Genomic DNA, 14,196 nt, shown 5'->3' on the forward strand with positions numbered 1-14,196 from the left:
TAAGAGAGACACACAATTCTGGAGTGAAAATAGTAGTCTTGTTTTTGCCATAAAATAACAAAAGCTTTTGAACAAACGTGAAAACACATTTTACATTTACATTTTAGTCATTTAGAAGACGCTCTTATCCAGAGCGACTTACAGTTAGTGAGTGCATACATTTTATTTTTATTTTTTTTCATACCCCCCGTGTGAAACGAACCCACAACCCTGGCGTTACAAACGCCATGCTCTACCAACTGAGCTACATCCCTGCCAGCCATTCCCTCCCCTACCCTGGACGATGCTTGGCCAATTGTGCACCGCCCCATGGGTCTCCCGGTCGCGGCCGGCTACGACAGAGCATGGATACATTCATATAAATATTAAAACCTAAAGATAAAAATGTCAGAGGTCAGGAACAAACTACTATTTTGTGCTATTCCAAGAATCAAGTACATCTGCCCCATTTTGGCTCACACATAACACAAAATTATACATACATCATAAGCACAATCACTGGCCACTTTAAGAAATGGAACACTAGTCACTTTAATAATGTTTACATATCTTGCACTACTCATCTCATATGTATATACTGCATTCTATTCCATAATATTCTACTGTATCTTAGTCAATGCCACTCTGTCATTGCTTGTCCATATATGTATATATTATTAAATCCCATTCCTTACTAGTTTTGTGTGTATTTGGTATATGTTGTGAAATTGTTAGATATTACTTGTTAGATATTACTGCACTGTCGGAGCTAGAAGCACAAGAAATTCGCTACAACCCACTATAACATCTGCTAAACACGTGTATGTGATAAATACGATTTGATTTGATTTGATAGCAACACACATTTCCACACAAAAACATAGACTTTGGGATCATGAGAAAATGACACTGAAAGAGTGGGGAGGGGTTGTGGGAAGGAGAGGCATGAGAGAGATATATTGTGGGAAAGAGACTGAGAAAGAGATCAACGTAAACAAAGTTATTTTCAGCGAGCCCTCCAATGTATGGAAAAAATGAACACACAAACAACCATAACTCACAGTGTTCCACCGTCTAATCATAGATCCACCAACCTTACAGCAATCTGGACCACAGTGAATACATTTGCCCCAAAGTGTATTTATATAATGTTTGCGCATGTGTGTAGATAATGTCATGTGTATACCAGTACACGTTCAATTATTTGAATGTAGTTGTATGCCTGTGTATGTATGCACTCAGAGCAGGAGTGTGATGAGTAGCAGGAGCAGACAGTGCACCCATGACGCCATGATTGGAGCTGCAATGCCTCTTTGTTGTTGGGGGTCTCTCTGGCCACAGCCCTCTCCCTGGTAGCCGCTATAGCACTGGCACTGGAACTCTCTCTGAAAGCCCAATATGTCATCTTCCCCAAGCTGACCTTGAACCTTGAGTTTACCATTTACCATGGGCTCTATGCTGTGGGTACGGGTGCTGAGGTGCAGGTAGGCGTCAGTGTCAGGGTGTCTACGCAGGCAGCGTCCTTGGGAACCGCACAGCGCCTGGCTGCACAGCTCTGCTGCCGTGGAGACGTTAAGCAGGTACCTGCCCAGCGGACCCCGCAGGTACTCATTCAGACTAGAGCAGCTGGCCTGGAGAGACACACACAGAGTTTAAAGGGTGGCTGAACTTCCTGTTTTGGCCTCGTTTTAGGTTTGGTTAATTAAGAAATTACTGAATTCAAATGTGAGTTGGTTTCGGGGTGTGGTTTGATGTGGGTGTCTCTTGTGCGTGTTCACAGGTGGGAAGAGTTAGCCCAATTATTTAGCCAATTAGATTCAGCCAGCTGGTGTGCAACCATGGCAAAGTTGGTTTGACTTTGGATAGCCTATCTCCGGAGCTAATTAGGGACTGTCAATAAATTACACATGTAAATGAGACAATATTTTCATGTTGCACACCTTTTAGTTCTCATTAAATGCTTTCAATATTTGTAAATGAATTTCTACAAATTATAGTTGTTTTAAAGTTCTAAAGTTATTGAATTTTTACATATTGTCCCATGTAAATTGTGTAATTTACTGATGGTCCCTAACTAGCCCCATAGGGATATCCAAAGTCAACCCAAATTTACCACAGCCTTTACGATCGGGTCGCATGCAGCTGCACTCCGAATTGATGATTACTTATGTGCTGCCAGCTGTGGGCACGATTGAAACAAACCCAACCTTCATTTACGTTGTGATGCAGTCATGACTACAAGTCTGACAAAGCTGTTTTTGAAGACCGACATTATGACCAAAGATATCCTATTTACCCTTTGTAATCAAAAAAAATTCTGACTCATATCAATGCCACAGGCTGTTTCCTAAATGAGAAGTTGTTTTTTTGGGGCAGTTGCTCTTTAAAGGTAGATTTACATCAATGTCATTCCTGCGTCTCCCCAATTTAAATTAAACTTAAGATCCACTACAAACACTTTCAAATCATAATAACAAATGGGACATGAAGAGGGGCTGCTACAAAAACACAACTGATAATCAGCTGATAATCAAGTGAATGAATGGTTGTGACGTGACTGACTATGACACTGTGACGTGCAGTGAGGTCCTGTGAGTTGGTCATTCAGTGATCACGTGATTCGTTGTGCTTTTATGAGACTTCTGTAAATGCATGGACACTTGCCTTGCTGCCTGCATAAGCGTGGTCTCCCCAGAGGATGATGCCTGCAGCCCCAAGAGCCACACTTTCCCCAATTGTGGAGACCAGGTCCGTCTGCAGAGAGATGAAATCATTAAAAATCTTGACCATAGAAGACGTAAAGATTTATCACAAAGCACACAGAGTGCACAGTCAGCACAAATCAGCCAATGGAAAATAACCAAAATGACACCATGCACAATTGTTCAGTGTTCAATTGTTGTGCGTGGGGGCGAGAGGCCACTGGACCATATAGACTTTTTGTATGTGACCACCTCTTATCTGCTCACGCCCTCGTAAGGAAATGAACTATGGGGTGTTAGCAAGTAACATGACCAACGCCCATCCCGCTCACACATATACACATAATGTTGCTGCTACCGTCTCTTATGACCGAAAAGAGCTTCTGGACATCAGAACAGCGATTACTCACCTTAAGCTGGACAAATAATATTTATTTAATGAGTCGGACCAGAGGGATTTGCTCCAGACACCCGACAGGGCCCTCATCCCGTCATTCGCAGTAGAATGAAAAGGAGATATCGCGGAAGGAGATCGGGGTGCTTGGTAAGGAGCCGGCAACGAGTGGCTAATCTGCCTTTGCCATCGATACTATTGGCCAATTTACAATCGTTTGATAATAAAGTGGACGAACTACAGGCACGAATGTCCTACCAACGGGACATTAAAAGCAGTAATATCTTATGTTTCACTGAGTCGTGGCTGAACGAAGACATGAATAACATACAGCTGGCGGGTTATACACTGTATCGGCAGGATAGAACAGCAGCCTCTGGGGTGGCAGTATATTTGTAAACAACAGCTGGTGCACGATATCTAAGGAAGTCTTGAGGTTTTGCTCGCCTGAGGTAGAGTATCTCATGATAAGCTGTAGACCACACTATCTACCAAGAGAGTTTTCATCTATATTCTTCTTAGCTGTCTATTTACCACCACAAACCGATGCTGGCACTAAGACCGCACTCAATGAACTGTATACGACCATAAGCAAACAGGAAAACGCTCATCCAGAGGCGGCGCAGGGAAACTTTAATCCGTTTTACCTCATTTCTACCAGCATGTTAAATGTGCAACCAGAGGGACAAAAACTCTAGACCACCTTAACTCCACACACAGAGACACGTACAAAGCTCTCCCTCGCCCTCCATTTGGCAAATCTGACCATAATTCTATCCTCCTGATTCCTGCTTACAAGCAAAAACTAAAGCCGGAAGCACCAGTGACTCGGTCAATAAAAAAGTGGTCAGATGAAGCAGATGCTAAGCTACAGGACTGTTTTGCTAGCACAGACTGGAATATGTTCCGGGATTCTTCCGATGGCATTGAGGAGTACACCACATCAGTCGCTGGCTTCATCAATAAGTGTATCGATGAAGTCGTCCCCACAGTGACTATATGTACATACCCCAACCAGAAGCCATGGATTACAGGCAACATCTGCACTGAGCTAAAGGGTAGAGCTGCCGCTTTCAAGGAGCGGGACTCTAACCCGGAAGCTTATAAGAAATCCTGCTATGCCCTCCGATGAACCATCAAACAGGCAAAGCGTCAATACAGGACTAAGATCGAATCGTACTACACCGGCTCCGACGCTCGTCGGATGTGGCAGGGCTTGCAAACTATTACAGACTACAAAGGGAAGCACAGCCGCGAACTGCCCAGTGACACGAGCCTACCAGACGAGCTAAATTACTTCTATGCTCGCTTCGAGGCAAGTAACACTGAAACATGCATGAGAGCATCAGCTGTTCCAGATGACTGTGTGATCACGCTCTCCGTAGCCGATGTGAGTAAAACCTTTAAACAGGTCAACATTCACAAGGCCGCAGGGCCAGACGGATTACCAGGACGTGTACTCCGAGCATGCGCTGACCAACTGGCAAGTGTCTTCACTAACATTTTCAACCTCTCCCTGTCTGAGTATGTAATAACAACATGTTTCAAGCAGACCAACATAGTCCCTGTGCCCAAGAACACTAAGGTAACCTGCCTAAATGACTACCGACCCGTAGCACTGACGTCTGTAGCCATGAAGTGCTTTGAAAGGCTGGTCATGGCTCACATCAACACCATTATCCCAGAAACCCTAGACCATCTCCAATTTGCATACCGCCCCAACAGATCCACAGATGATGCAATCTCTATTGCGCTCCACACTGCCCTTTCACACCTGGACAAAAGGGGTGTGTGCTCAGTCCCCTCCTGTACTCCCTGTTCACTCATGACTGCATGGCCAGGCACGACTCAAACACCATCATTAAGTTTGCAGATGACACAACAGTGGTAGGCCTGATCACCGACAACGACGAGACAGCCTATAGGGAGGAGGTCAGAGACATGGCCGTGTGGTGCCAGGACAACAACCTCTCCCTGATCAAGACAAAGGAGATGATTGTGGACTATAGGAAAAAGAAGAGGACCGAGCATGCCCCCATTCTCATCGACAGGGCTGTAGTTCAGCTTCCTTGGTGTCCACATCACCAACAAACTATCATGGTCCAAGCACACCAAGACAGTCGTGAAGCGGGCACGACAAAACCTATTCTCCCTAAGGAGACTGAAAAGATTTGGCATGTGTCCTCAGATCCTCAAAAGGTTCTACAGCTGCACCATCGAGAGCATCCTGACTGGTTGCATCACTGCCTGGTATGGCAACTGCTCGGCCTCCGACCGCAAGGCACTACAGAGGGTAGTGCGTACGGCCCAGTACATCACTGGGGCCAAGCTTCCTGCCATCCAGGACCTCTATACCAGGCGGTGTCAGAGGAAGGCCCTAAAAATGGTCAAAGACTCCAGCCACCCTAGTCATAGACTGTTCTCTCTGCTACCGCACGGCAGGCGGTACCGGAGCACCAAGTCTAGGTCCAAGATGCTTCTAAACAGCTTCTACCCCCAAGCCATAAGACTCCTGAACATCTAATGAAATGGCTACCCAGACTATTTGCATTGCCCCCCCTCCCCCTATTTTACGCTGCTGCTACTCTCTGTTTATTATCTATGCATAGTCACTTTAATAAGTCTACCTACATGTACATATTACCTCAATTACCTCAACTAACCGGTGCCCCCGCACATTGACTCAGTACTGGTACCCCCTGTATATAGCCTCGCTATTGTTATTTTTACTGCTGCGCTTTAATTATTTGTTACTTTTATTTCGTATTATTTGATTTTGTATTCTTTTGTGATTTTTTGGTATTCTTTCTTAAAACTGCATTGTTGGTTAAGGGCTTGTAAGTAAGCATTTCACTGTTGTATTCGGCGCATGTGACAAATAAAAATGTGATTTGATTTTTGATTTGAAGAGAGGGAGTATTTGGGGTATCTGCTGATAGATCAGGAAAGGGCTGCAGCCACCGATAAGGACTGAGGGTTATGATCATGGGTAGAGAGAGAGAGCTCGATCTGTGAATCAGGGTCTATCAACCCAGCACACACACACACACACAAAAGAGTGGTTATAAAACACACCCATTGATTAAACAGAGATTAAAGAGGGAGTATTGCACTCTGATATGGAGCATTATTCTACAAAAATAAACTTCTAAACATTAAGTGAACCGCAATCATTAAAATCTTGATGGAAGATTTTATTAGGGTAGGTTTATAGCCTAGATATTTTTTACATAAATTATTCAAACAACTCCCAGACTTCTTTGTCACTGAATTGAGCTAGAATATAATAATAATAAATAATAATAATATGATACAGTATGCAGTATGGATTATCTGCCCAGCGGAAAACATACTGATCAAAAGGTCTACAAGTTCTCCTGGTTAGTACTATGTGACTGTCAGAGAAACAGCCCTTCACCTCTGTCAGCAACTCCAGTACGTTGGCGTAGGTGGGCCGGGCGTACACAAAGACAGGACGTGCCAGCCCATCTCCCACTGACGCCAGACGCATCCCCTCCTTCACCCGGTTCCGGACAAACTGGCGCCCAGAGGGCGAAGAGCGCAGCACCATGCCCATGTAGACCGAAGGGAAGAGGGCTGTGCTCTCAGTCCACAGCCATTTGAGCATTTCATTCCGGGCCACCTCCACGTCAGGGCAGCGGCCTGTGTAGTTCTCCAGAGTGTTCCTGTAGTCGTGGTTGTAGCAGTCTGGGAACAGGTAGAACCCCCACAGCTGGTTGGGCCGCAGGCTCTTGGCCAGCCTCAGGGTCTCCAGCATGAACTTCCGGGCCGACATCTCAAACTCCTGCTGGGCCACCTTAGCCACACGCACTGTGGGCCAGGCTGGGTTCTTCTGGGCCACCAGCTGCCTTGACTGGTTGCGGTACACATTCTTGACATCCCAGTTACGGATCCACAGTGGTCTCCACTCCTCCCAGTCAATAACTGCCAGTCCCTTGGCCCCTGCTTCGCGTATGTAATACTGAATGCCCTCCGGCATCTTCTCCAGGTGCTGAGTGAGACTGGCAACCTGCGGGAGTCCACCGTTCCTGGCAGTACCATCATGCTCATCATAGTATGGGTACAACCCCAAGCGGTCCTTGTAAAATATGGTGAGGTTCTGGCGGACAAAGCCTTTGTTAGGCGACGCCACAATCTGGAACTGCTCCAGCTGAAATTTAATACCGTGCCGTGGGCTGCAGTCCTCTGTCGGAGCATTCCAGGCCAGGACCAGAGGCTTTTGGGGATACAGTGGCCATCTCGTGGGCTTCAGTTCCTCAGCACAGACGCAGTCCCATAGAAGTGTCACCAACAGCAATACTTTCCAATCAGGCAGTACAGTCCAGTACAACATGACTTTTGTGGTGAATTAATGTATTTTCACTCTCTGCTCTCCTGTCCTGTAAAGAGAATTGACATGGCTGATTTAAATTTAGAGCGAACATCAACATTAATATTTTGATTTCTAATCAATAGATTCAGATTTGACAGTAACTGTAATTACTCTGGTACTACACCGCCATGCCCAGAAAAGTTTCAATAGAGGACGGGCTCACTTCCACCAAACAGGTTCCAGACATACAATAGGTTTATGAATGAAGAGGATAGATAATAAAGTGTGAACAGTTCAGCTGGTTTAATTCATTCTATCCAGCATGAAAGTCTCTATGAAAAATGCATTAAGATTAAGCAGCCTACTCTATATGACAAGCCTGGAAACAATACCACTTCTCATGAAGATGATTAACTTAATATTGAGTTAAAGTTATATGCTACTGAAAATAATGAGTTTAGTGGGGAAACAGTTTTAGCAGCAGTATACTAGAAGCAGCAGTAGAAGCTTGTGTCAGCAAAAACACCCTTACACTTTTGCTGTGTATAACATCCACCATTTGCCATGAGTAAGTTTTCATTAGTGGAAAAGGATACAGAAAAACATATCTTACCTTGTATAGCAGAATGAGGAAGCATTCCCAAATACTAGAGTTCACTATATTCCAAGCTACGTTTGTCTTTCAAGATGGAGAAAGTTGATTGAAACAAACTTCTCCCAATAACTACCTTGTTAAGTGATCCCTGCAACAATAGGTAAAAACACTGGTACTTCATTTGTCACTGGCATGTATTATTACTGTACTTTACAACTTGCACCGACAGTGAATGTACCGGACCTGTACTGGTGTCAGTTCAGTTGCACACAACGCCTACCCCTACCCCTACCCTAGTGGGTTATTTATAAAAAGTCGTTGCTAGTGCGAGTCCGGACCACTTCAGGATGTTCCATTCAGCATGAAAAAGGGGAGTGGCGAAATAAATGGTACTTTGTAGGCGCGTCAAAGTGGTTCTCAATATATTGTATTACACCAAAATCATTGTGTGAACCTTCGACTATAGACTACATATTTAAAATGTTGTTTATTTTCTGTTTTTAACTGAATATACAGTAGTTCGTTTAATTTGTCAGTTATACACTTAGAATGAGTCAGTCCAAATAGTTTGCTACTAGTTATTGAAAACAGATGAATGTTGCAATATCTAGATTTAGGAGCAGCTGACAGCATAGAGGCAACATACATACAGAGCATGCCATGACATGCCCATCCTAAAAAAAAAGAATATCAGTATAAATTAACGTTGTCTTGTCTTCTGTAGTTCAGATCTTTATGCAATTTTTGGCAAGCAGTTAAATTACAAGCACATAATTTTAACCAATTTGTTAGGCCTATAACTGTTGATTACATATTTATAAACTATCTATAAGCTAATAATTAACAGTTGAAACCCCTTAAAACCCTTTTATAAATAATCTTAAGTAGGCTCCACCATGATGTCAAGTGTTAACAAATAGCCTATAGTTTAACTCCATGTAAGCATGGTATATCTAGGACCAGTGGCATTTCAACTCTGTCCAGACAAAGGCATCTGGCATGCAGACATCACCGCTGGAGGCACACGATGACAGCCATTGGCACTGGCTCAATGAGCCAACCAAGTACCACATGTTGTCATGTTGCCAACTTCATGGATAGATTCAGAGCATGCTATGGGCTTTGAAATAAATAGTTAGAAGCAAAGGCCAACAAAACATAAGCCTAAAGGGTGCATGTGAAGTGGAGGATCTGAGAGCACATAATAGACAAAAGTCCCTGGAAGTGAGGCCTCATCCTGTGAGGGTCACTCAGTTGACTCTGTTCCGCTGTTTGTTCTCCAAGCTCTGCTGACTCACCTGCTTGTGTGTGTGAATAAGACTGAGAGATTGTGAATCTCAAACCACCCCCTAGCCCCTACCAAACTGCTCGGAGGGCCCTCCGTTGTCACGTGTTACTGACAAAATTCCGAAGGTGACTTGTGGAGATGGGATCAATAAACCCATAAAATTCGGGACACACCCTGACATGAATGACGCAATTCATGTTCCACTTTTAAAGGTGCAATATGTAACTTTTTGGGCAACCCGACCAAATTCACATAGAAATGTGAGTTATAGATCTGTAATTATCCTTGAAGGCAATCTAAGTGGTAGATCTGTTCTATGTGCGCTATTTCTATGCTTCCCATTGTTACGTTTCGTTTTTGGATCTTCTACTTTTGTTTTTTACACCAGCTTCAAACAGCTAAAAATACAATATTTTTGGTTATTGAAAATATATTTCACAGCGTTTCTCTACCACAAAATGAAATTAGGCGAACTATTAGAATTTCAGCAACCTTTAAATAATAAAACGAGCATGAAATTCTAATGGTCGAAGTGGCTGAGGGTCTAATTAGCCCCTACACCGTCAATAATTTTCACTCCCTCAGCTTCGAGAGGGAGTGAAACACTTGTGCAAATCGAGGGCTAAGCGGCAAGGGGTGATTGAGCCAGAGTGAGGGAAGAGAAGAGATGTGTGGTTTCCCTCCATCTTGTGTGCCTACCTTTGACCCTTGACTCCTGGACATTACATCATCAGCCTTCAGGCACGCCAGGAAGCGATAACAATGTGGGGAAATGGAAACACACACCCTGTCACCTCAATCACAAGCACTTTAGAAGAGGGACCATAGGACTGTACTGTATAATTCTCTCTAACCTACACAGGCTACAATTTGAATTGCAGCTCGTGAGAAATCACTTTATAAAATGATATTTAATCTCTGAGATGTATGAAAATCAATGTTTACTCAACCAAACCCATTCATTCACATACTTTACATAAACTGCCTATAGCACTCAAAAGTGTGTCAGATCAAGGTCTCACTTGAGAAAGCATTATTCTGAACTCAATAGGACTTCCTGGTTAAATAAAATAAAATGATGTGTCGTATCGGGTGAATGGTGGCAATTATTGCTGATGAACAAAGGAGTCCGCTCATACTGAACTTGGATCATAAGGTTTATTCATATCACAAGCTTCAGCATAAGTGACAGATGTCATGACATCCGGAGAGCGACGCCTCAGAATGGCCGCTCTGCCCTCTCCTTCGTTTTTCCCCCAGTATATATAATCTCCCCAAGATGTGGGTGGCTCCCTCTACTGTCCAATCCCCTGTCTACAACACACTTCCTGTCTGTTGTATGTGGCGTTACACTAAAACATTCCCTCTTGATACTAAAATCAACATTCTTTCAGTTCCACTTAAAAACATTTAACAAAGGCATAATCCCAATACACGACATTTCCCCCCTTCGAGACTAAACAGTCTCGAAAACAAACAGAATAGGATTATGACAAGTGACAATTTATCTTATTGAGTATCTTTAACATTAAACCAAAAACATTATTCTCTAGAGTGTAAATACCTTTCTATGAAATATGCATAACTGTTTATGAAGTGTGAATACATTACTATGAACAAATCTTTATGGAGTGTAAGAGCAAAAAACTGTCCGGCAACCTTCGTTCCAAATCCATCCATCAATCAAGACAGTAAAATTCTCTCACGGTCCCTCTGCCCCAGGCAACCACCTCGGTACTCCAGCTAAACTCATAAACAATGTAAATGCATTTGAAACTATGATGCAATTAAATACACATGTAAGCCCCTGCAAACAAAATCCTATCCAAAAAATATCCACTCTAAGGCTGGTCAACCCATTGGACCCTACAGTGGACCTCTCCCTGCCTAGACTCCCTGTCCCTAAGCATTCACGAAATAAACAAAAACATCTAAGATCCTCACATGTATTCAATAACATCAAACATCATTCTACAAAAATTAATACCTAAGAATATGACACAATTATGTATTACACATCAAATATGTCTATATTTCATTGCAGACACTGGAATGTAGTCCACTACACTTCATCTCCCCGTAGTCTCCTCTTCCAATGGATTGTTGATGATGGAATCGGAATCTTTCCACACCCTCCTTGTTTCATCTCCTCCAGTCATATTGTCCCTTCATATTGTCCTTGTTTGAGTATTTCAATCTCCACATGTTCCCCCAAATGCTTCTGGAAGAAAAGAAAATACCAAACAGTATCTTTTGCAAAACAAACACTTTCAAATTAAACATCAATATCAACTAAGAATATAAAAATGATATATAAATGATGTATGAATCACATTAACCTATTCCCCCCTTTGATTCATAAAATCATACCAAAATCACCCTAATATTGAAAAAAAAATTTTTTAAAAATGATCAAATAATCAAAAAGGATATTTATCTATTCAGTTCTACTTGTCCATCTTCATCCAGATCAGGAACAGTCAACACCGGCATCTGAGTGTTGTCTCCAGGCATCACTCTCCAACCTATCTCAATCTCATAGCTTTCTCAAAGGTCAGTAACAAATTACAAACCTCACACACAGTGCTATCAAAGCTGCAACTAAAATCTGAACCATCACTGCCCCTACTGGGCCTACCTGATCTTGCAACCAAGTCTTCCCTGACCCTCCAGCTCCTTCAGATATACCAAATGCATCCCTTATATTCTTTAATGCATATATAACCCTAGTGATAATATCTGAACTATCTGGACTCAAAGTATAACTAATATTATCAATATGATCTTCCCAAATGTTACACCATACCATGGAAAAAGTCCCCCCTTCTCCCTTAGATTTATCTATGACATGTCTCCATGTCTCTTTCCATCCAATTTCAAACCTAGCTTCAGATTTATCTGTGTCCGGTGGTACCCCTCTTTTAATGGTAGAAACCTCATATGGAAGCTTCAACGTCGACATGTAACAACATCCTATCCATCAATAGGGTAAAAATATATATGCTTTATCACCACAAACCCTCTAAATATCTTTAACATTCCCAATAGTCACATTGACAGGCAAAAGCTGATCTTTCACCATCAAAGTCCTGCTCTTCTTACTAACTGGAACATAAAAAGTTACATTATATTTCTCATTACTACCCTTAAGGTCCTGCATAACCAAAGTTATCATATAACATCACAATCTGATATTCCCATAAACATACCCCTTACCTCATATGTTTTATTAGAACCAAACAACTTTTAGCCCTCACTACTTTCACCTCAAATGATTCAGGGTTCGCTGCTACCTGACTTTCTTTACCATCCAACATATTCACATAGGGTAATTCATTTAACCAAGAACACTTATACCTAGGCTTAAACAAATGTTGTGACAACGACATTACTTTATCTGTCAATGCTCGTTGCTGATACAACAGCCATCTCAAAGCATAAGATTGACACATACTTGATAGAGGTCGAACCCCACGTGTCTGGTGCTGGAATTCTCAACAGACATGGACCCTCAAGATTCCTCACTGATATTACAGAATGAGTTACTGGAACCAAAGATTCCTACCTGCTATCTTTAATTTTTCACAACAGAAGAATCAAACTACATGCATTTAGTTTCTCTCTTCCCTAACGAGCGGTACTGCAGATACCTCTCCTTGTCTGTCATTAAAATCAAAGACCTCATATCCTGTACCTCCATGATTTCACTATTTCAGATGAATCTATATTGACTCTACTACTATCTGCTCTCCTATTTTAACCCTATTCGTACTATCATTGACAGCACTCTCCATCCGTAACATAAACCCCTGAGTCCTTCTTGCTACCCCCTTTAATTTCAGAAAAGTTGTTGTCGGTGTCATACTTCCTACATTTGCTATTGCCATCGTATCATTAATCCCTTCCAAAGTTACCATTAAAGTAGTTGATGTAGTCGATGTATTAACACTCTTCACTACCGATATCCTATGTGTATTATTTACTGTTGGAGTGACTACTGCAACATATTCTTCCTGAACTCCTTTGGTGACTGTGGAAACTTCAACAGACTTCAAATCTTCCATTATAAGCGTCACTTTACGAATTACATAGCCTTTTAACCAATCATTCTTAACCTGAACAAATTTTAATGCTTGCACTAGATAAGTACACATATATTCTTCCTGACCTTTCTCTGTAACATTACGCAAAATGAATGAACAATCACTCATAACCCTTTTCCACTTCATATTGTTGTACAAACTATATCTCATTTGATTAGGTGCAACAGCTTGCTTCTACTTCTGGTCCTGATAACAATACTTCTTCTCCATAATTATCTCTCCATGTGGGAGGAACGTCCCCATCCTAACCCTAAAAACAGCGTTCCCCTACAATGGGTGCTGGAGATATTGGTTCCCTTATAATCAAATGCGATATATTTATGGCTTTAATAACTATCAATGTTGAAAGAGTTAAATTGCTTCTCACTGTTGTTTTAATAGACTGAAGTGTAAATGTCCCTAGTTACTTCATCCATTTTCCCCAAAGATTTGAACTCTTTGCTTGTACTTCCATCTATCACCACTAGTGTCAAATGACGTAAATGTAACTTACATTCACTCTCTCTCCCTACTCTAAACCCTAACTTTCAAACTTTTGATTATAAAAATACACCTATAATTACCTTGATCCCCCTACTCTAAAGTGTCCTTCACCACCCTTCTCTCTCTCTTACTACTAACTTTGAAACTTAGCTTACTGTCTTAGAGTTCATTCAACCCTAGTTCTCCTAACTTTTTTTAATCTAATCTTTTCTCCTAACCTTTAAAAACCTTTTCCCACTGATTTATTCACAAAATCCTTTTACCACCAATTTTTAGGATATGTGATTGGGAAAGTCCCCACCTGCTTCTGACTTCTTTA

At 42.0% G+C, this 14,196-nt stretch overlaps 1 protein-coding gene across 1 annotated transcript; it reads right to left on the reverse strand.

Annotated features, from left to right (window-relative positions):
- Positions 1–761: 761 nt before the first annotated feature.
- On the reverse strand, positions 762–8,284 carry LOC121578411 (hyaluronidase-2). The gene is made up of 4 exons (XM_041892776.1): positions 8,022–8,284; positions 6,494–7,475; positions 2,644–2,733; positions 762–1,610 (listed from the first exon to the last, which is right to left on the reverse strand). Exons 2-4 carry the CDS (start codon positions 7,427–7,429, stop codon positions 1,218–1,220), a joined length of 1,419 nt encoding a protein of 472 aa, XP_041748710.1. The 5' UTR covers positions 7,430–7,475; positions 8,022–8,284; the 3' UTR covers positions 762–1,217.
- Between the last annotated feature and the right edge of the window lie 5,912 nt (positions 8,285–14,196).

The sequence above is a fragment of the Coregonus clupeaformis genome, chromosome 12 (assembly GCF_020615455.1).
Source record: "Coregonus clupeaformis isolate EN_2021a chromosome 12, ASM2061545v1, whole genome shotgun sequence".
Taxonomy (NCBI): domain Eukaryota; kingdom Metazoa; phylum Chordata; class Actinopteri; order Salmoniformes; family Salmonidae; genus Coregonus; species Coregonus clupeaformis.

Excerpts from the sequence above, each read along its gene's own strand:
- LOC121578411 (XM_041892776.1), bottom strand. The coding sequence starts at position 7,429 with ATGTTGTACTGGACTGTACTGCCTGATTGGAAAGTATTGCTGTTGGTG. Across the intron at positions 2,734-6,493 it reads TACTGGAGTTGCTGACAGAG|ACGGACCTGGTCTCCACAAT; the intron begins GTGAAGGGCTGT and ends ATCTCTCTGCAG. Across the intron at positions 1,611-2,643 it reads ACGCTTATGCAGGCAGCAAG|GCCAGCTGCTCTAGTCTGAA; the intron begins GCAAGTGTCCAT and ends GTGTCTCTCCAG.